We start from the raw sequence: 23,455 nt of genomic DNA, 5'->3' as shown, positions 1-23,455 counted from the left end.
TTTTGGCTGCTTGGGGCGGCCAAAACCCTGGAGCCGGCCCTGGGCCTCTAGATGCCACAGTAATACAAATAAATGCTATTAATACATGAGTAATGTGTACATTAGTAAACAGTCCCAAATTAAAAAAATATCTATGTAGTTCCACTGCCCCATATGGAATTACAGTGGGTCAGCTGGTTGTTACAGAAGTTCTACTTTTGTGAGACATCTTCTATTGAAAACTGCCGAGTTGTGGATTGTATGCCATCTGACTAACTTGATGGGCAGAACAATGGCAAATCCATAGCAATTCGTTCACAACGGTTTCAAATTGTTTCATCATAGTGAGGGCTACTGAAAAGAAATTGTACCATGATCTTCTGAGCCACAGTCCCTTCTCCTGCTCACTTTAGGCAAAGTACTTTTTTCCTTATAACACAGCTGAGAGGATTAATCTTTTGAAGCTGTGAATCAGGTTTTCTTGATGTATTAGAACTTAGTAATGGGATGTCCAAACCTACTGGCACATAAAGTTGACCTCAACTGAGAACTGGACATGATGATCTAGCAAATCAAACCCAATTCCTCCAATAATATTAATTAAAATGAAGCAGCAAGATGAATACGTAGATTAATAAAACAAACTGAATTACTGGTAAATAGTTTTCTCCTACAGTATATCAGCACAAAAAAAGCACCTGGATAGACAGTGCATACAGCACATCAATGGACTTAAGCAGGAGTTAAACTTACCTTATAATGCAGCTCACAGCATAGCTATGGCTGAAGACTGCACTGATACAGACAAATAAAATTTGTATTATCATATAAAACTGCAAAGTAGTTTTGAGGATTTTCCAGGAAGATGCTTCAGTCCTCTCTGCCCATCTGGCAACATTGCTCGAGTGAAATGACACCTCACTGACCCACCTGCTGGTACATGAAGCCAATGCAGTCCTTTATCCATAAAGGTATTTTAGAATAGATTACCTCTGTCTTTAAAGCAGACAGGAAAGATGAAAAGGACATTCCACTTTATGAAGCCCTTTGCACAAGCCAAATAAAATGTGAGGATTTGCTTCATGTCCAGCGATTGTCGTGCTTATTGCAAATAAGAAACCTGGTAATGGGAAAAAGCATTATGTGCTGATTTATATAACAATACCATGCATTTTTGTAGTGCCATCTGTCCGAGGATGCCAAAACACTTTACAAACATTAATTAAATAAGCCTCTTAATACTCGCCTGAGATTGTGCTTTATTGCCCCCATTTTGCAGATAGAGAGAAGGAAGAATGGAGAGGTTAAGTGACCTGCTCAAAGTCATACAACCTACTACAGCCAGAAGTATCTTTAAGATAAAGATCTTCTTGGCAACTGTTGAAGCAAATACATTTGTTACTGTGCAGTCAAGTAAAGGCAACTTACAGTGGGAAACAGGCTCTTCATCCTCTCTGGTTTGTTTGCTCTGTACTGACTCACTGTCTTCACATTCCTTGGTGACATCAATGGGAGCTGTATTCACATTGGTATTGTCTTCAGAGCTGGGGACTAGGGAACTTATGCTGCCCAGAGGAGTTCGACTATGAGGAGATGACAGACCACTAAGCCGAGAGACGCTTATGATAGATGTTTTCTTGTTTGTCTTCCTGCTAAGCTGACTACGTGGCGTTTTCTGGCAGGATTTCTTACCCAGAAGGAAAATAAAGGAGGGGAATTTTTATAACAACGTTTGACAGGGATGGTGCACTGTATTTCCATATCTAATGCCAATACTGGATTCCTCTGGGCTTTTTTGCGCCCCGCAGATTTTCTGCAGCGAATTCAACAGGTTGGCTAAACTGCTAAATTGGGAGTCTCTTTCATTTTGGGTTGTTCTCTGCATCTTTCTCTGGCTCTGGCATTAGTGCCAAGTGGACCAGTATACTTTGCAAACAAGTAGCACTGCAGCTTCATAGAGGTTTGCTAATAAAGAAATCCTCAACTTTTTCACCTCCAGGGAGAAAAAGGTCAAAGCTGTAGTGATAAGTGTTCAAGCCTCCACCTCTCCCACACCCTGGAAATCAATTTCCTGTGTCAGAAATATGAAACCTCAGCAGACTGAAATCTGCACGCTTGATCATCAAAACAGAATGTATCACATTGCAAATACCCTGGAGGAACCCATATCTCAAGAAAAGATTTCATATCGAATATGAAAACCTACATTTAAATAATGGCAATGTAAACGACAACAGAGAAACTTCTGTCTAATTTAGGCTGCAAGAAAAAAAAGCCCCAGCAACATGAGAGCGGAAAGGAAATGTCAACATCAGCATTCACGTTGGATTCCTTGATTCTCGTGGATTTGGGCCCTAACCTAATCCCACATGGGAATCTGGAAAACATCCGATTTAGAAACAGTTCGGTGAATATTGTAAGATTTGCTGATTCCCCTCTCTCCTCTCTTTTTTATTATTACAAAGGATATTTGCCAGGGGATGTTGTAAAGCCCAAAAATATAACAGGGTTCAAAAAAAGCACTAGATCAGTTCATGGAGGACCCCACGCTTTGAGTGTCCCTACTTTATGATTGCCAGAAGCTGGGAGCGGACAACAGAGGATGGATCACTCGATGATTGCCTGTTCTGTTCACTTACTGTGAAGCATCTGGCATTGGCCACTGTTGGAAGACAGGATACTGGGCTAGAAGGACCATTGGTCTGGCTGAGTATGGCTGTTTTTATGATGAAACATGATCTTTGTCTTTTTAGAAGTTCAGCAACTCTTGCTACTGATTCCTCAAGCAAAATCATAAACATATGTCTCCTGGTCTAACCCCTGGGCATTATACTTCCTTTGTTTTCATGCAAACACCTTTAGTAGTAATAGTAGTGGTAGTAATAGTAAGTAAGTAAATAAATAAATGAATAATAAAGAGGGAGAGAAAGCATCCGTCACTTCTTCAGAAACATGGACTATCTCAGCAGAAGAGCATCAAAGTTCTCCACAACATTTTCTGTAGTACACCTGATGTTGCCTTCAATAATGTCACTTCTCCTCAGTTAAAGATTTAAATTTTCGATATCTTAAAAAGCCTTTCATCTGAATGGCCTTATTTTCTCCTCCCTTTCCTTTTCTCTAGATGCCATACTTGATTTCGGTTTCTTGTACTGCCCTCAGCACTTGGACTTTGTTTTCCAATTTAAATTTTTACCTTTTAATTAAGTTAAAAAAACCAAACTAACTGTTGGAGTTTGTCAGGATGGGGCCCTTAAAAAGCTAGCAAGCAAACTGGAACTGGATCCTGCTAAATTGCATCATTCTTACTCACATGGCTTACAGTAGCCTACTTGTATGAGTAAGATCTACTCATTTGAATATGGGTAAGCAGGATTGCATCCCCAATTAATTAACAAAGGGGCAAGATGCCAATATTTTCAGGGACTCATATTTTTTCGTAGTACATTTCCCTCCAGCAACATCACTAGTTACTATTCAGCCAAGCCACAGCTACACTCCTGCATCTGGCTAACTATTGCTCTTTCTGTAATCCGTCATCAAACATTATTTTTTATCAAAATCCAGAGAGCCACGCGTCTTGCAGTCACAAGTTTCAAAGCAGAAAGATCAAATCAGGGAGTTATATGAGGGAACAAAACAGAGAAAACAAATATTTTGAAAGTTGGACTAGCTCGTAAAGTAGAAATTAGCAATGAAGTTACCTTTGTATCCATGATAAAGTGCTCCCATCTATACCTTGCTGCCTTGTCCTTATTGATTTTTTTAAATGTACTTTTACTGCCACCAGGGTCCCTAAGTGAAAAACAATTTAATGAGTTTTCCATTTCCAGAATCTTGCTTTTATTACAACAAGTTCTTTTTAGAAATGCAATAAATAGAGAATAAATGATGGCCAATCTCTGCTTTGACATTTATCTTCACTTGTAAGGAGAGGGATAACTTACTAGTGTTATAGCAGCGAGTGAATTATAGTCACAGGTGAAGAGAACTGTTCAGAAAGCTTAGCCATTATGTATTACAAACATACCACACATGCATTAGGCCAAATTCTGCTCTCAGTTATTTCTGTGCATTCCCATTTCCAGAGAGTGGAAGGCACTGAAGAATTTGGTCTGGGTGGTGTAGCTGCATGGATGTAATTGACTGCAGATTTGGCCTATTACAGATTGAGCTTGAAGTGCTGATTATAGTTGAAAATGCCTGATCTTTTCATTATAAAGACCATGTTTTCAGTTGCTTATAACTTCTATCAATTTGGGCTGAGATTTGCCATGCCAAGTGCCAGCCTCAGACTGAATTTTGTTTTTAAAGTTTCATTTAAAATACTTCAGCCATTTCCAAGAACAAGATTAGGGAAACTGCATTCTGTTTTGACCATGTTAAAAAATTCTTCCAGCTGTTTCATTGAAAAGTTGGACTATCTCCATTCTTTGGAGCAAGGTATTGAAATTTGTCAGGGGGAGGTGCCCTGGCACCAGGGATGTGCCTTTTGCTGTCTGCCTGACAATTCTCCCAAATTTGGTCAAGTTATAAGACTTTGAAAAAGATCACAGTTCACAGGTGGTTAGTAGAGACTCATTAGTGTGACAGCTAAATACACTGAAGGATCTGCCTGCTGCACCGAGCACGGGTTAGATTGGGGCTGTAACGGCTGAGCAGGACTTTTCCTGTAACTGCTCTGCTAGGGGCTGCTGTGGTGTGGGGCACCAGAACGGAGAGCACAGGACCTGTCTCTTCTGTGCTCTCAATGCTCCCTGTACTGGCACCCAGGCTGTACGGAAGAGATAGAGGAAGTCATCTGACTTGAATGCAGAGGGGAGAGGGAAGAGGCAGAGGATGGGAATGAAGGGGTAGGGTAGGAGCAGAGGGGAAGGGGGGCTGGAGTAGTTGAGGAGTGTATAGGAGCAGAAGGAGAGAGAGAGAGGCTTGGGGTGAGAGACTGGGGTCAGAAGAGTGCAAACATCAGTAGGGCACATTCCCCTACTAAGCCTGGAATTGAACCCAAAAGCCCTGAGTCTAAATTTCTCTGCTGTGAGCAAATATTTGTGAAACCCACTGGCACAGCGTGTGTCTCGTCCCTCGCTAGTGCCTAGTCCACATACGTAGCGGGGGCAAACATTTCACACACAATGGACTAAGTTTTCATCTCCAGTCCACCTGGTGAATTCTCTCCAAGACTATTCTGCTCTCTCTGTTGTATACAGGCAAAGCTTCTATTTGTGTCAATTGGATTTCTGGGCCTATAGGGAGAGAAACCAGAACCGCCTTGAAGAGCTCTGCCCTGAGGATCAGATAAAAGAATTTCATTCATTGCTTTATGCTTCCATCTGATGTCTGGATATACAATTAAGAAAACTTCCTGAATACTTTAAATATGTTATTTCAATATTACTATGTCTACTGGCTGAAAATGTTGAAAAATTAAAAACAGTATTTACTACTAATTACACAAGTGAAACAGCTATAGTACAAAATGTTCTGAAGTAACTTATCTTTTAAAACAGCCCAGAGCCATATCTAAGTGATGAAATAAAAATAGCTAGCAAATATCACTAGATACAGGCTCTGTACTGCAATCACTCTGGAGAGAAAATTCCAGTTGATTTCACTGGGCAAGCCATGCAAGGCAGGCTGCAGAATCAGGACCTTAGTCAATACATTTAACTTGCATAATTTTTTAAAACCAAATTTGGCTTCAAAAGCTCAAGATCCTTTCTGCTAGTGCTACAGCATATACCAACAGAGGGCCATGCTATGCTGCTGATTTGTCGACAGAACTTACTGATTCCAAAGGGGAGTTCTGTGCACAAGTTGATAACACAATATGGCCCAGAATTAGTAATCACATGTAACTCGAATAATTTTTACTTAAAAGCAAAGGGAGAGGAAAACCAACAATGTTTGCAAGAGAAAAAAAACCTCATCCCATCAAAGAATATTATACAGCGTGCATGTACTTTGGATTCCAGCAGGTTAACACAGGTTTTAAGGAACAGTTGGGTTCGAGAGTCAAAGCCTCCAAGAGCCAGTGTAGAGCACAAAGCTGTCGAAAGAGGGGTTCACTGTGAAAATGAAGAAAAAACAAACAAGTGCTGTACTGCAAAGGTGACAGAAGGAACAGTTTGATCATTACATTCAGGGGATACCCTGGCAAACAGTCAGGAACTAAATGACTGACAACAATAATCTTGGGGATAAACACAGAATAGGTTAACAGCATATCTTGGATCATGCTTCCTGTAAACAACTTCATGTCAGTTAGCCAGCACACCCTGGGTGATTTTTCCACATCTGTTGGTGGGAAAGGGTAAATTATACAGTTGTGTTTTGTGAAGGCAGTATCTAAGGCTAGGTCCACACTACCCGCCTGATTTGGCGGGTAGAGATCGATCTTCTGGGATCAATTTATCGCGTCTCATCTGGACGCGATAAATCGATCCCAGAAGCGCTCCCCCGTTGACTGCGGAACTCCTGCTCGCCGAGAGGAGGAAGCGCTGTCGACAGGGGAGCTTGCCTGCGCCACGTGGACCCGCAGTAAGTAAACTTAGTTCGATCTAGGAAACGTCGACTTTAGCTACGCTATTCTCGTAGCTGAAGTTGCGTTTCCTAGATCGGTCCCCCGCCCCAGTGTGGACCAAGCCTAACACAGATCCACATTCCTAGGTTTTTGTGCCTTTCTATGTACTCACTCAGGAATCCTTACTCAGGGTTTCCAGACACCGTTTGCACTTGCTTGAGTGAGAGCAAGGCATAATCCTGGAGTGCATGTAAATATTGTGAATGACACAACCCCAAACTATGCGGTGTACTCGTAGCTGTGTCAGTCCCAGGATATTAGAGAGACAAGGTGGGTGGAGTAATATATTTTACTGGACCACCTTGCATTTAGCTGTGATGTTGAGAGTACCTTTCCCAGACCTGAAGAAGAACTTTGTGTAAGATCAAAAGCTTATTTCTCTCACCATCAGAAGTTGGTCCAATAAAAGATCTTCCCTCACCCACCTTGTCTCTCTAACAACATCCAACTATCAGTTCCTTATGACTGAGCCACAAAAGGAGAAACTCAGCTAATGGAGTGGAGGAAGGTAAGTGTGAGTGTGGATCTATGATGGCCATTATTATTAGTGGTGGTCAAATCTCATAGGGTTTGAAGGTTTTCTGGGCATATACATGCACAAGTTCAGGATAGTACCCAAACTTTATTGAAACCTTCAGTCTTATGTGCCTACTCCATGCTCCCCCGCTATCACAATTTCCTCCATATACCTGTGAAGAGGGATGCAACAGGCTTGGAGGTTGTCTTTGCTGGCCACAGATGCTGTAGACTCTCTTCTTAGCACTGGTATATTCTAGAGCTTTCCTGTTACTTACATTCCCAGGGCTTCTGATGGAGATGGGGAGGGATTTCGCACCATCCAAATATGTGTGGGAAAGCTTAATGGCTGGGAGAGGTTAGGAGATTGAAGCAGGCAGCTGCAGAAATCAATTCAAACAGGTCCTGCTGCACTGGGGGGAGGAGGCAAAATGGAGCCCAGTTGGGGCCACCATTCTCTGCCAGCTACTTCCAGTCCCAAAACTGTGCATGGGAGGCACTAAGCTCATGGCAGCAGGAGCCATGTTGTGTCTACCCTGTTCTAAGTCATGTGACCTTTGGGAAGAAACTTCAGGGAGGAGCCGGCCCGAGATGGAAGTGGGCACAGCAGCTGCAGAAAGCAGTTCTAGGAGACACGGATGGACTTTGATGATGCCATCAGCAAGCTTTTCTGCAGTTTACATGCTGAACTTCTCTCCCCTGTGCTGATCGGCTGTTTACTCCAATCCCTCCTGCCCTCTCTGTCCATCTTTCCATCTAGCTAATATCCTCCTAACTAAGCCCAATGAAGAGAGTTAAATGACGAAACTAAAAGTGTCACCGAACTAACATGATGTTAGCCGCCATCACGTTGTTCACTCTGCTTATATGTTACGTCTTGCGATGATTGGAAGATTTTTGACAACAGACTTTTTCACTGAAAAATGCGGTTTCGTCAAAGGTGAAACACTTCACAGAAAACCATCAGTGTTGACAAAGTTTTGGATGGGAAGATTTCCGAAGTCCAGGGTGGACTTTCACATCACTTTCAGTAAGGGAGATCCTAATAAAAAACCTGACTGTTGACACAATTTCATTTCATGAAGACATCTGATATGGTTTGATTTTGTTCCAGTGTGGAACAAAAACAAATGTAAAACTTTGAAAGTTGTTGCAGCCCTGTATTGTTCTCCAGCCACCTCTAGTTCTATCCCTTTCCCCGGTGCTCTGTCTTGTCTATTCAGTAAGTAAGCTCTTTGGGGCAGGGACTGCCTTTTATACAATGGTTGTACAGCACCTAGCTTAATAGGCCCTGTTCTCAGCGGGCCGCTAGGCATGATAATCATAAACGTGATTAATAATAAGTGAGTTGGTGGTATGGGAAAAGGTTTGGCAGCAGAAAGTGTCAGGGACTGGATTTTGTTCTGACAGGAGCTGTATGGTGGTCAGCAATTAACCTGGAGGTATTTAACAGGTATTACAAAAATCTGATTGCTAGCTAGTGAAAAAAAAAATCTCCTATGTATGCACAATTCCCATCGAAATCAATGGGACGCAAGTGTGTGTATCTGAAAGCAAACATTGGTCCTTATATGTGGGTACAAAAGAATTGTGGCATATCAAATTTCTCAATGTCTCCTTTGCATTCTAGACTACTCTGAACTTCTGTAGAAGATTGATGTGCACCCTGATTCCTGAACGCCCCATGATTTCTGGGTATGAAACCTTTGTATGAGGCTGATCCTGCGAAGTGCTTAGTGTTTTCAGTTTCTATTGATTTTAATGGGAGTTGTGAGCATTCAACACCCAACACCACGTAAGTATGTTTTCGCAGACATTGTGAATTCAAAGAAGCATACCCATACACACTTAGTACATACAGATGCTCCCTCTTACATGAAACAATTTTTAGGTAGACAATCTAAACTTTTGAATTTGACCGTATTTTTTAAAAATTAACCTAATCTTGAAATCTTCACCACATAGAGTAGGGGGTCTGTAGGATCAGGGCCTGTGAGACAAATACTACTTTTGATGTGTAGGCAGGACTTTCATTAAAAGTTAATGGGAATCACATGCATTCATCTGAGGATAGAATTTGACCCTGTTGTAGGTAAAAATGTTGTCTATTTTATGAGCCACATATTTCCAAAATTCTAGGGTTCATGGGCCATCAGGCAGACCGTGGCCTGAGGCATTAGCACTTTGGGTCTCATTTTACTTTGCATCCCTCTTATATACTGGCAAGATGGGTGCATCTTAGATTTGCCTTAGAACATACGTATGTGATGCAGGTGGCTGTGGAACCAAAAGACTGTTGTAGACAGGGATGAAAGGCTGTATGATAGTCTTCTTTTTCTTCTTTGCCTTCTTCCTCAGCAGGGGACCTTCTGTTAAAAAGAAACTAAGGGAGGGGACAAGGATAAACATTAGAAGTGGAAGATACAATGTATAGGGAACAATTGTGACTGCCTAGCCTTATTTATATTACCCACGCCCATCCTTCCTCTTCCCTTCTTTTTAAAGTAGCATTGTCTGTTCTGATCTGCCAGAACTTTGATTGCTACTACCGAACTCTGAATTAGGCATTTATAATAAATGAATATTCTTTTGGCCATCTACGATTATAAGAATTTTCTTGACCATATTGTTGAGAAAAGAACTGTGAAACTGATTCTACCTTCCATTATGCTAGTTTTAGGCAGGTGTAGCTCCATTGACTTCAGTGGAATTACACAGATATAAAAGCAGTGTAATGGAGTAGAGAATCAGACCCCTTACTAGCATGTTGGCTTCTGTAAAGGTTCTCTCAGTAATACTACGGGCTGAAGTTTCAAAAGTTGCCTATACATTCTGCACACAATTTTTCACGACAAATTTACTGTGTGAGCAAAAACACTAGAGACCAAACTGGCACTCGTTTGAAAATTTGGCTCTTGTATAGTTTGATGGAAGTGGAGAGGAATGGAGAAGGAATCTGAGGTGACAAATGTCAATCACATAGCTTAGTATGTCACTGGAAGGCCTCCTACCCAAGGTAATAAGCACAATCTGAGAAGCTGAGTGAAACCTTTGGTTTATGCACTGTCACTTGTTAGGAAGTTGGAGTTGCCATAAGAAATTTTATTTTCACAATTTACTCTGTAGGGCTTCTGTATCAGGGCATGACGCTGCTGGCTGGCTCTGAAATGCGAGCTGGTGGATTTGACTATATATGCATACCTGGTGTCATTTCTAGCACAAAAATGGGGTTTCCAAAGATTGCGAGGCAATGGACTTGCCTGAAATATGAGGTAGTTCCCCCGGATGGAAATTTCGTGGGTAGATTATCATCATCCTGGGACAAGACGACACTACCTGACAGAACAAGGAGTAATGGTCTCAAGTTGCAGTGGGGGAGGTTTAGGTTGGATATTAGGAAAAAACTATTTCACTAGGAGGGTGGTGAAGCACTGGAATGGGTTACCTAGGGAGGTGGTGGAATCTCCTTCCTTAGAGGTTTTTAAAGTCAGGCTTGACAAAGCCCTGGCTGGGATGATTTAGTTAGGGATTGGTCCTGCTTTGAGCAGGGGGTTGGACTAGATGACCTCCTGAGGTCCCTTCCAACCCTGATATTCTATGATTCTATTCTATTCTATTCTACCTCTTGTATAGTGTTCCAAGGATACACCATGAAAAATAAAACAAAAAACCTTTGTATCCCACACGGATTGTCAAAGCTTGTCTGCCTTGTTAGACTTGGGGCAGGTGAAGCAAGCTTTTAAAACTGACAGTTAATAAGACTGTGTGAAGAAGCGTGTGTGCAGCAGAGGAAAAGTTATGAAGATATGAATAAATGAGGCAGGTTTTCCGGCATTCATCACTGCATTAAATAACAGAGTGATAGTGGAACAGGACAAAAGCGAAGAGCAGGAGGAGGGGAAAATATCAAGTGCATAAGGCTGTGATATCAGTTTGCTTTTTCATGGGTGCTACTTAGCAGAACACTCCAAGGACATGGCTATGCAAAAGATTATAGTGGGTCCACAATGAACAGACAACAGTGTTTACTGCAATCGGTAATATGATAAATGTAAATCTGAAATGATACTGCCCACATCAGAATAGCTGGCAGGTAAGGTCAGAGTCAGAATCCTTAAAAGTATATGCAGAATTTTGAGAACAGGGTCCTCTTAGATGACTGAATACACTTCTGGAAAAAGGTTCTCTTTATGAATATGGAACAGAACTTTAGAGTGAGCCTCCTGCTGCTAATTAGAAGATGTGTGTAGTTGGAATCAAAAGAAAAAAAAATATGTGCTCCTGGCATTCCACTGCCACAATTTTCCTAAAGCAAAGCAACTGTGATAGCAGATACAACATTAGCATGGCAACATTCATCTCAGCATTGAGTTAAGTGACTCATATACTGCCTAGGCACCCACTGTTACACAAAATGAATGATCAGATATCTCAGTGTTCTTTAGCTAATTCAGAAATGAAGAAATGCGTGGCTATTCAGCTCTGCCTAATATGTTTGATACTACAGAAGGGATCAAGGCTGCAGTAATGGGATTTACCTCGGGCTGTCACAACTGAAGTGTCTTGCAGTCAAATGTATAGGTACAGTCTGTCTGACATCACACCTTGGGAAGCAGACTCTTTCACCCAAAGCAGTCAAAGTTACATTCTACATTAGACATTTATGCTGATCCAAATGAACATGGCTATGTAACCTAGAGGTTCCATTGTGCAAAACAGCACATTTTCATGCTTCCCCAAATCAGACTTACTTTCTTTTTCTCTATGAGCCCTGAAGAAAGTCCAATTGCCAGAACAGAAACTGTTACAACCCTCCACATTTCGGAGTTACTTATAAGTCCTGCACTCCAAACTAATAAGAGGAAGGGTGTGTCTCCTCTCTCTACTGATTTCTGGGATGGTGTGGGCAGCAGGTTTCTAATTATTCATGCATTAAAATAGTCGTTAACACAATTATATGCTGCAGTGTATGTAACCACAATAACAAAGTCCCATCACTACAACAACATTTGCTGGAGACCTACCGTAAGTGACATAAAATGTAGAAGATTAAATGTTTATCATTTTTTTCCTGCACCAAGCCACTTGCTCTTTCTAAACAAAAACCAACAAAAACTAGCTATAACCATCACTGTTTCATTTTTTTCAACTGAATCTGTAGATGGAAAACCAGGACAATACACACGACTGGAAAGAAAGCTAGGGTGCATCAAATCATCTAGAACATACTTACAAATAGTTTATCAGAACTAAGCTTTTATGTCAAGTACATATTTTAGGGTTCCAAAAATCTGCACGATTTCTCAAAACATACAATAATGTAAATATATTTATATAGGATTTCAACAAAACTACCCCCAAGTGGGTAACTTAAGCATTACACTGGAGAAATAAAAGAAACATTCCTGCATTGAAATAAATTAGGTGCTCTAATACGTCCTTGCTGATGTGACTTTATGACAGAACTTCTTGGGAGCTGAGAATTCCAACAATTAAATATCTGCTATTTCCTATTTACTAACATAGCTCTCTCTGGTCATTCCTAAGTTGGAGATTGACTGTTAATTTGTTTTATATGCAAATCCCTCTATATACTGGTACTGTAGGAATCAGGTTAATTTTAATCTTATTTACAACTTTCCAAATCTCTGTTACCACAGGACACTCAGATAAATACTGCTACAAAGTGATGAGTCTGTCACCATTTAAGACATTTGAAAAGAACATCTTTATTAGCCTCTACTGGCAAAGGAGCACAAATCTGTGTAAAATAAACTACTGTAGTTGATTGTATTTATTATAGTCAGAAGCCTCACAAAATTAAATGTAAACACATCAGTCCATTGTCAACAGTCAGAGAGATGCTGAAAGAATGGCTTTGGCTGCTCATCCATAACCCATTTAAGCCAATATACACACGCCCAGTCCCATGGTGAGAAGAGGGACTATACAAAAGGCACCTTCTTAACTCAGTGGCCCTGATTCTACCCTTCTTATATTGTTTTTATACTGGTGCATCTCCATTGGCTTCAATGGAGCTACTCTAGCATAAAACTGATGTAATGAAGTAGAGCATTAGGCCTAAAATATCGGCTCCTGTTTGTTTTCGAGTCTTACTTGAAGGAAAAAGATTCATTTACTCCTCTTTGAACTATAAAACCAAGATAACTATGCAAGAGTGCTAGATACTGCTCTTCTTCGCATACCAGTCATAAAACTGTCCGATAAATTCTGATTGCAGAACATTCATTTCTGATTAGGTCAGAGGCAGAAAGAACACAACTTAGATTTTCCTACCAAAGGCAGAGTTCATAGTGCTCACCGTTAGCAAAATCATCTTTTGATTTGTTATTGAAAAGAATCATGGAGGTAAGTAATTAAGAAAGAATAAGTTTGGAACTTCATGATGGCTTTTTATAGCCTTTTTTGCTGTTATAACTTAAAAGCTTCTGTTTTAAGGTTTGCTTGAACAATAGTGTGTTTCTCCAATGTGCAAGATAATCAAGTAATGAAAATATGCTGTACATTCAATAGCTTCAACTGAGATTTTCATTATCTTCAGTAGAAGCTATAGTAAAATGCTGTATTTTAAGTCGTATATAAAAATCCTTATGAAAAAGGCTGATGCTAGATTTTATCTGTTGAAAAGAACCTAAGTGATCCCCTCCAAAGCAGTCTTTAAACTGCTTTAGCACCCTTCTTACCTCCCCTGAGTTCCCAGTTTATAAATTCAGCACTGCTACAGCCTGGAGTGAAATAACAGATAACGATCCCTATTTTCCCCCCATAGACTGAAAACAGCTTTTTAACTGCCTGCCACAGCATACAAGCAAACACGAATAACATGACAAGGATGAAACTAACACCTGCTAGCAGGGATCCTGCCTCTGCATAAATTACATTGGACAGTTTGCATATATAAACGAAGGCCTGCCAAGAGAGTGCATTTCTTTCACTAGTTTCAGTGTGCATTCTTATCCCAGCCCACGCATACTGGAAGAGGGCAGCTCAGTACCCAAGTTTCCAATTAGGAGAATCAGGGACCTCAACCCTAATTCTGTATTTGGTTCACCCAAGTCTAAAGATTTTGCTTTTTTAGAGAATAAATATCCAATAATGCAGGTAAGATCTTTTTAAAATCAGTTGGAGGGAATGATAAGTAAAACGCTGAGCAAGTAAGTAGTCACTGATACCAACCTTACTCCCTTGGCCAGATCTACACGAGGGGTGTGATTTTTGTGTGTGCAACACTTCCATAAGGGCAAAAGCCCTAGTCTAGATGCAGTTGATAGCAGCAAAAACGAGTTATTGCCAGTATAGCTTTTACTGGTTCAGAGAGCAAAATAAGCTATACTGGCAAAAACATTTTAAAAATACGTTAACAAATCTGGCCCTAAATGACGTGCCCAAGGTCACATTGGGAGTCTGCAGTGAAGCAAGCACTTTTACCCAGGTCTCCAAAGTCCTAAGCCCCCATCGAGAATTGCTGCTGCTTCCAGCTAGCAGCTCCCTTCCATTCACCCTTCCTGTGTGACCTGTCTCCACTTGGAGACTGCAGTCTCAAGCATCTTTTGAGATTTTGTAATTCTTAGTCCCAAAGTGAAGCCGGAATATAAACTTCAGAGTAGCCTATGTAGTTAGAGAATATTGAAGTCCAGACCAAACAGAACCTACATAGAGATACTGAGGGTAGGTGGAAAAGAGGGCATGGCAGAAAAGTAAAAATCTAATTGTTTGGATGCAGGCTTAAAATTCAACACTTCATCTGTTCAACTCCTGCATAGCTAGAAATGAGTACTAGGAACAAATAGAGTATTATTGAATAAACAAAACGGATTCTGAGAGGAAGAATAGTCCAGTGGTTAGCAAATCTCAGTGGAGGAAGCATAATTATTACTAACGACAATCTCAGCTAACAGCCGCAATATAATGGGAAGTTTGGGATTGCATGAAACTAAACAGAGTGGGGAGTGGGAGAAGGAGAGGAAGGCAGGACCAAATGAACACAAATAGGCCACTGTGTTTTGTGTGCCATCCCAACGTGTTCTTAGTGCTTTAGGGCCAGAATGTTAAAGATATTTAGCCCCCAAAGATGCGGATAGGAGCCTAGTGGGATTTTCACAAGTGCCTGGGTACCTCATTCCCATGGCTTTCAATCTAGGTACTACTGAAAGTTCCACTAAGCACCTACCCTCATCCTTAGAGGCCTAAATACATGTACAAATCTGACCCTTAGTCCCCATGTTCCTATTTGTGGCATGGTGGGAACAACTCTTAGGTGGGACAATTTAGAGAGCTAAGCACTGTAGACCTCCTGTGCGCCAACGTCTTCTCTTCACACAGCCAGCTCTCCTCAGCTAACTCTGAAGTTTTCCCTCCACCCACCAGCCTTCTTCCCCTCCAGGCCTCCTCCTCTCTTTGTACTGTTTCTCAAGCATTTTTGCTCCACGTTCACGAATCAAGTTTCCACTCTATTAACTGAATTTTAAAGCACGTCAAGTTTCTGTTTCATACGAGAGGGACTATTCTGCCTCAGGCATCTATGTTAAGGCTCCCAGTTCCATATTTTGGTGTTGAAGTCAGCATTTAGGTGGCTGATTATCCACTTTAGGCACATCAGTGCCAATCAGAGGGTTCAAATGCAGAATTTGTTGCCCTAATGTAAGTGTCTAAATTGAAAATTTGGGGTCTGTATATAGAGTCAAGAAAGGCCTTATATGAGGAGGGATTAATCTTGCAACAGTGAATCAAACGTTCAGATATTGATGGCAGAGACAGTGAGTTTAATTCTGAAACTGCCTCTTTCAAAACCTTTGATTCTCAAGTCACCAAAATACCAAAAACCCACTTACTCAGTTAGCTCTTCATCAGAGTCTTCCTCATCTGATGAGTCTCTGGGTGGCTGCCATTCAGTTCGCCATTTTTCCTTTTGTTTTTGCCGTGCTGATTTCAGTGCATTCTTCCTCTCCAACGTTTCTTTCTGAAGAGTGTGGAAATAACCCCGACCCTGCTTCACTGAACTGATCAAATGCCTGCCAATAAATGACGGGATACCGGAATTTAAAAGAAAATCAAAATCCATAAACTTTATAGATGCAGCCAGGTAAACCCAGTGATGTTTTAAGGTCTTCTCTCTGAGGGGCATTTCTCTTCCTTTAATCATTGTTAGGAGTTACATGTTGGCATTGCAGAGTCTAGACATTGTGTATTTGACTGGTCAAATGGGAAGGTTTGAAAAATGATCCCATAAATTAAAAATAAATACACCAGAGAGACGCATAGATACTCGCATATCTCCGTAGAAGCAAATTTTGTGAGAACTGTAAAAAAAAATTAATCAAACTCTGAGATGGCCCATAATGTCAGTTGAAATTAATGATTTTTTTTAATGCAGTGAAAGTTCAAATATGGCCTTTTCCAGATCACTAAAATCTTGCATCTCAGTGGTAATCTGAGGGAACCAGGCAACATTTTCTCAGCAGTTCACTAATGAAAGCATCTCCAAATGTGTGCGCGTCAGGTGGGGAAGGAGGCCAAAGAGGAAAATCAAGCTGGTTTTACTGTATGTCAGCTGTACAAGAAGATGTGAAATCTAGGAAGTAGGGCTGTCAAGCGATAAAAAAAAAATTAATCGCAATTAATCGTACTGTTAAACCATAATAGAAAACAATTTATTTAAATATTTTTGGATGTTTTCTACATTTTCAAATATATTGATTTCAATTATAACAGCATACAAAGTTTACAGTGCTCACTTTATATTTATTTTTGATTACAAATATTTACACTGTAAAAAACAAAAGAAATAGCATTTTTCAATTCACCTAATACAAGTACTGTAGTGCAATCTCTTTATCATGAACATTGAACTTACAAATGTAGAATTATGTACAAAAAACCCCCTGCATTCAAAAATAAAACAATGTAAAACTTTAGAGCCTACAAGTCCACTCAGTCCTATTTCTTGTTCAGCCAATTGCTCAGACAAACAAGTTTGTTTACATTTGCAGGAGATAATGCAGCCCACTTCTTGTTCACGTCACCTGAAAGTGAGAACAGGTGTTTGCATGGCACTATCGTAGCCGGAGTTGCAAGATAGTTATGTGCCAATTGCGCTAAAGATTCATATGTCCCTTCATGCTTCAACCACCACTCCAGAGGACATGCGTCCATGCTGATGATGGGTTCTGCTCGATAACAATTAAAAGCAGTGCAGACCGATGCATGTTCATTTTCATCATCTGAGTCAGATGCCACCAGCAGATTCGTATTCTATTGTTTAACAGTGCGATTAAAAATGCGATTAATTGAAATTAATTTTTTTAATCGTGATTAATTTTTGTGAGTTAATTGCGTGAGTTAACTGCGATTAATTGACAGCCCTAGTAGGAAGTAAAGGAAATTTCAGAGAGACTGCAGAAATTGTAGAAAGAAAGATTATAATAAATAATAATTAGCTTGACAGACCTATTGCAACATCTTTCCTGGAAACAGCTACTCAAAACTCAAAAGTTAGCTTTAGAGACTCTGTACCTAATTTTATACTTTCAGGTGAGAAATGCGAGCCTATAAACCACAACCTGAAAATAGCAAATATCTTTTTGTTGTTGTTATCGAGCCCAGAGCTAGCCAGGATACAATGCAGAATATACCCACACTGTAGGAGAGGGTAAAGGCCATGAATCATGTGGTACCACACAGACAGATACCTCTTCAAACGTCAGCACCCAGAGGCTCTAGTAATATAAACAACAGAGAGTTGAAAAATTCTCTCTCATTCATTTAATAGGAACATAGGAATTGTCTTACTGGATCAGATACATGGTCAATCTAGTCCTGTACATGGGCTCTGACAGTGGCCAGTCCCATGTGCTTCAGTGCAAGGAACCCTGTAGTACACAGTTATGGGATAACCTGCACATTGGGGAAGTCTCCTCCCCTAATAGAGATTGGTTTAAGCTCTGAAGCATGAGGTTTTATATCCTTTCCAAAACTTTTTTTTATTGTTTACTATTATTATTTTGTGTATTCTTGTTATCACAGAATCATAGAATATCAGGGTTGGAAGGGACCTCAGGAGGTCATCTAGTCCAACCCCCTTATCCATACACAGGTCCGATATCTGAATCATGCTAAGTTTTTTACCTCAATGATACCCTGTGGTAATGAGTTTCAAAGCCTACTTATGTGTTTTTTCAGTTCCCACCAACAGCATAATCCATTTTCCCCGAGTACACAGGTGACTTGCACTAGAGAGGGAAGCTGGTTTGGAAGTCGTCTTCTTTGATGTCCCAGCTCACACTGAACTTTCTGAGCCTGATTTTCCACTGAGTGTGACTTTCTTTGAAGTCAATAGAATTACACTGGCATAAAGAGAGTGAGCAATCAGACTCTTTAGGTGCATACAGTGGCAATCTGGTTTAAGAAATAGTGGAGGAACTAACAACTCTCAAAATAGGGACCTGTTCTAAAACAGGAGCTTCCCCGCAAAAGTGGATGTGTTGTCAGCATACTTTGTATGCAGGTGAGATGCTACAGTTTGATGCTGATGATTGACATAGCTATAGGTCAAGGACATAAGTGTCAACAGAAGGTTGCATATTCCACTCTAATTATACAGGGTAATCGAAATGTACTGAATAGCAGCAAAATATTTTCTTTTGCACCACGAAGAAGAAGAAATATCACTAAGCAAAAAGAATGGAAAGATTCTTCAGTCCCATTAGATCATTCCTGGTGTCTCACAGTCTATACAACATTAGTTAAATATGTTGAGCTCATCCTGGCTTTGTTCTCTCATCAGGTTAAATAACCTCTTGGTTAACTATAGTTTATAGTAGCTTGTTGGCCACCATGTCACTTTCTACCTTAGCTTAATTGTCACAAGCTGACAGGTATTGCCGTGAAACCACCTGTTAGCTGCTAAATTCCACTTGCTGCCACTGAGCTGCATTGTCAGCACCAGGAAAGCTGTCAATGAAGTCTGTCAGTGATTTGGAGACAACAGGCAAGGGCATTACAGTAAGGAGAAAAAAGAAGAAGCCATAATGCACTCCCTATAGGATGATAGCAGGGACAGAAAAGAGAAAGCGCACCATGGCAGTGAAACGGATATGGCATAGCATAATAGGTTACTCTGCAGCCTTTGATTACAATGTGTAACTAGAAAGTGGCAGCTGATCCAAGTCAGACATGACGGTTCATACCCTGGCACAGAACGTATCCATCTAAATGATGTGTTTCTGAGTTTTGGATTAAGCGTTGTCAGGCTGTACCTAATCTTTTAACACAGATCTATGCTGAAGCTGGGCCTGGTTCATTTTACTGAGAAGGAACCAAACCGTTTTCTTATTAGAGATGCCTTAAAGTACCCAAAGGTTATATAGGTAGCAAACAGCAAGTGTTTAGTTCACTAGTTCTCAAGGTGAATAGCTCCCTCCCTCTCTCCCTGCCTGCCTGCGTTTATGACAAATTACATGTGGAAGGTAACAATTTGCCATTTTTTGAGCCCAGCAATTGCAAACGCCAGTCACTCCACCTCTCTTGTTCTGACACAACGTAACCTCTCTGCTAGACCTTTCTGTACTGGCTCAGGAATAAAGTAAAAACATTGCTTTCAGAAACCCATGGCCTTATTGAGAAATGCTGTGTGCTTTATAAGTTCACAAGGATTCTGGAATAAAATCAGGCTGGCTAATTGTTCTTCAAGGTTTTCACATAAAAGATCTCTTGACACATTTAATTTCTTTTTTAACAACATAGCAAACTCTTGCTTCATTCTCATGTGATTTTTCTATAGGTTTTTCCTGTCATTACTGATGATTATCAAGATATTTGTGTGTAAAAAGATGTTTTTCCTTCCTTCATACTGCTTCTTCCACTTGTAGAAGCATTGTTGTGGCTGTTGATTATGATGCCATAAACACTAAAGAGTAAGATTGTAAAATGAATCAAAGCAAATGGGTGAAAAAACAAAGAAAATGATAAAACAGAACATTTCTTTTACACACAAACTCCTTCAATAATCAGAACATTTCTTTTACACACAAACTCCTTCAATAATCAGCAATATTGGGGAAAGAAATATAGAAGTGGTGTGGGTTTAAGTACAATTTTGTAAGATTACCTGACTTAAAGGGCTTTTTAAATGTTGTATGCTAAAATCAGTGATCTGCTTGGCAAGCCTACAGGAACATGTGGCTACAACCAATGGTGAATAAACACTTCTTCGTATATGATTTTCAAAATGGCGTTCTTTACAAACAACTATTCCACTTAATTAATTTCATCCAATTTCCAAGTAGTAACAAAGAAATAAATCAGGTTAGTGAAAAAACACAGCAACGGTATGTATAAGCTATAACATATGCCAGATTTAAACAACAAATTCACAATTCCAGAGAAGGTCAAGAAAGACCTTAGAAGTCTATGGACTTTTGGCATGGAAAAAAATTAAATACATCCTAACTTGGAATATAGAGGTAATTGAAATATATTTATATAATGCAGATTTACAATACACCGCTACCTCGATATAACGTGACCCGATATAACACGAATTCGGATATAACACGGTAAAGCAGTGCTTGGGCGGGGGTGCGAGGGGGAGGCGGGGCTGCGCACTACGGTGGATCAAAGCAAGTTCAATATAATGCAGTTTCACCTATAACGCGGTAAGATTTTTTGGCTCCCGAGGACAGCGTTATATCGAGGTAGAGGTGTATATTTCAGCATTGGCACAGCAAATATTTCTGCATTTAAATGCTAGCATAAGAATGCCCTGTTTATACCGTAACTTAATAAATTTAGCCTGGCTGCCAGATTGATAAGTAGGTGAGAATCATTCATTAAAATGCAAATGCAATTGAGATGAAATTTGGAATACATTTATTACAGTAATTGAGCTTTAGTCAACTGTAGTCACAACACAGATTTTCAACTGTCTTTCAGACAAAAGGACGTGCATTATTTTTGGTAAGTTAATACCTTTGTCAGCATGAAAATTAAAAGAGTTTCTTGAGTGCTAATAATTTGCAATAGTATTCTTCACTTTTCTTGATAGGCATAAATTATTATAGATAAAGGTCAACCACATGCACAAAAGAATGACCTAGTAGCATACTGTGTATACAGCAAATTGATTGCGAGCATATTTTCAGTGCTTAGTACTAGTCCACGCTTATTAAATTACTCTTTAAATCCTTCATGGTCTCTGGGTCATCAGTTAATTGTAATGCAGCACCATAAAAGTATTGCTGAGTCAAGCTTTTGCCTCCAGGATTAAAGATGCCTGATGCATTTCTTTGCACAGGAATGGCTCCGATAAAACGGAAGGAATCCATTAATTTGTTTCTCTTGACCATAAATCCGGTGTTAGGATGACATTAAGAAGCTAACACAACGATGTTACAAACTTGATCATCGTCAAACCAAACCACATATTTACCAACGTATTTACATTTTATTTAAATACACTGGGCCAATTTAAGTAACTTGAGTGGCATTACACCAGGGATGTATTTGACCTTGTATATAAAATTTTATCAAATTCGCTACCATCCTCACATCTACAGTATGTAAACAGGAACCATTATAAGTAATCTACACAAGGAACAAGGGACAGCAACTGTGCATAAGTGGGGAGATCCTCACTCAGCTGGTGTAAATGGGTTTAGCTCTCTTGACTGCCACTGAACTAGGCCTGTTTACACCAGCTGAGGCTCTGTTGCCCTAGGTCGAATGTTACCTCAGAGTCCTGATGACTCCAGATTATGAGACAAGAGAAAAGCACGTATTTGTTTGGGCGCATGTTATTTTGCCTAGCAACAAATCTAGCCAGGTACATATAGGTTATTTATTTGGTCATGGGAGTTGTTAGCTTTTGTGCCCCAGGATGGCTCATTTACACAGACTTTCTTGGTTTAGTGGTATATAGGCTCCTACGTGATTAGAGCCAATGGTAGAGTTTATCCCTGTCCCTAGGCACTATAAAGAAAGAATTTAGCCCCGTGCAGCAATTTTATAAACAAATACAACATAGGTGGCATTGATTTGAAAGCTGTTCACAGCACAGGCTGTCTAAATGCAGTTTCATATATTTCACTAAAGCACCTCAATCCTTATCTGCAACAACTCCCTACTAATCCATTGAAGGGCCTTCCCTGGGCATTCTGCCAATTCCCAAATTGTGTAGGAGGTATTGTGATGTAAATGTTTCCTAGGGACTGCCAAACTCATTGCACTAATGACAAACTGAATACAAACCCAGGTCTTCTGAGGTGAAAAGCAAGTGCCATAACCTATGTTGCCTCTTAGCTTCCTTTTGACCAGGATTGTTTGTAACAAACATTCATGGAACAATACTACATTCTTTTTTTTTTTTTTTTAAACAGAAAAGTCAGAATATGATAGCTTTGGAACTACAGTAAATGAACACTAAATAATATATAGTACAACATTCAGAATATGGCAGATTAAAGACAAAATCGACTGAAACATTTTAAATGAACACTTAAATCACCTGCAGCCATACAATGTTGGACTGTGATCCCATCAGATCTCTCAAACTAAGGAGGGGCAAGGGAGATCAGTATTTGGGGTGGAGAATTCAAAGGAATATCTAAGTGCAGAAAATGGTGATTCAGCAGGTGGCTGGCCTGCTTCATTTTGACTTAGTATGCAGTCAGTGCCCTTGGGTGGATTTAGAGGTGCTGTGCTACTGAAGGTGCTAATGACACTGAAGTTCTGACAACCTGTAGTCATGAAAGATCTCACAGCAATTTTTGTAGAAGTGTTAACCCCTGTGTCCTCATCAAATTTCAGTGCAGTTAATTAAATTTTGGTTTCCTCACTGCAGTTTCAATTGGATACAGTTTTTTTCCCCATTCCCTGTCCCAAATTGTTATATAGTGTTGCTATGGATATTATACTGATGTCACATTTCACTTGAGAAGTTGCTTCATTTCTATAGTTGAAATGAGCTCTGGGCAAGTCTACACTACAAAATTAAGTCAACCTCAGTTACGTCAACGTACAGTAATTAAATCGCTTGTGTGTCTCCACACTATGCTCCTTGTGTCGGCAGTGCTCATCCTCACCAGGTGTGCTTGCACTGATTTAACTGTCAATGTGGGGAATTATGGGATGGCTTCTGAAAGGCAGCCACAGTCGATGTAAGCAACGCAGTGGCTACGCTGACACTGCATCACCCTAACTACACCTCTACCCCAATATAATGCTGTCCTCGGGAGCCAAAAAATCTTACCGCGTTATAGGTGAAACCGCGTTATATCAAACTTGCTTTGATCCGCCGAAGTGCGCAGTCCCGCCCCCCCGGAGCGTTGCTTTACCGCATTATATCCGAATTCTGTTATATTGGGT

At 40.2% G+C, this 23,455-nt stretch overlaps 1 protein-coding gene across 1 annotated transcript in view; it reads right to left on the bottom strand.

Annotated features, from left to right (window-relative positions):
- The window catches only part of CCDC60 (coiled-coil domain containing 60), a 112,824-nt gene that overhangs the window by 20,523 nt on the left and 68,846 nt on the right, over nucleotides 1-23,455 (bottom strand). The window contains exons 4-8 of the mRNA XM_024197397.2: nucleotides 15,928-16,107; nucleotides 9,336-9,458; nucleotides 5,940-6,044; nucleotides 3,684-3,774; nucleotides 1,408-1,666 (exon numbers count right to left, since the gene is read on the bottom strand). Coding sequence (XP_024053165.2) covers nucleotides 1,408-1,666; nucleotides 3,684-3,774; nucleotides 5,940-6,044; nucleotides 9,336-9,458; nucleotides 15,928-16,107 — 758 coding nt within the window. The remainder of the gene's footprint in view (nucleotides 1-1,407; nucleotides 1,667-3,683; nucleotides 3,775-5,939; nucleotides 6,045-9,335; nucleotides 9,459-15,927; nucleotides 16,108-23,455) is intronic.

The sequence above is a fragment of the Terrapene carolina genome, unplaced genomic scaffold, assembly GCF_002925995.2.
Source record: "Terrapene carolina triunguis isolate 2854851 unplaced genomic scaffold, T_m_triunguis-2.0 Scaffold951, whole genome shotgun sequence".
In the NCBI taxonomy this organism is placed as follows: domain Eukaryota; kingdom Metazoa; phylum Chordata; order Testudines; family Emydidae; genus Terrapene; species Terrapene triunguis.
This window is presented reverse-complemented; position numbering and strand designations above follow the sequence as displayed.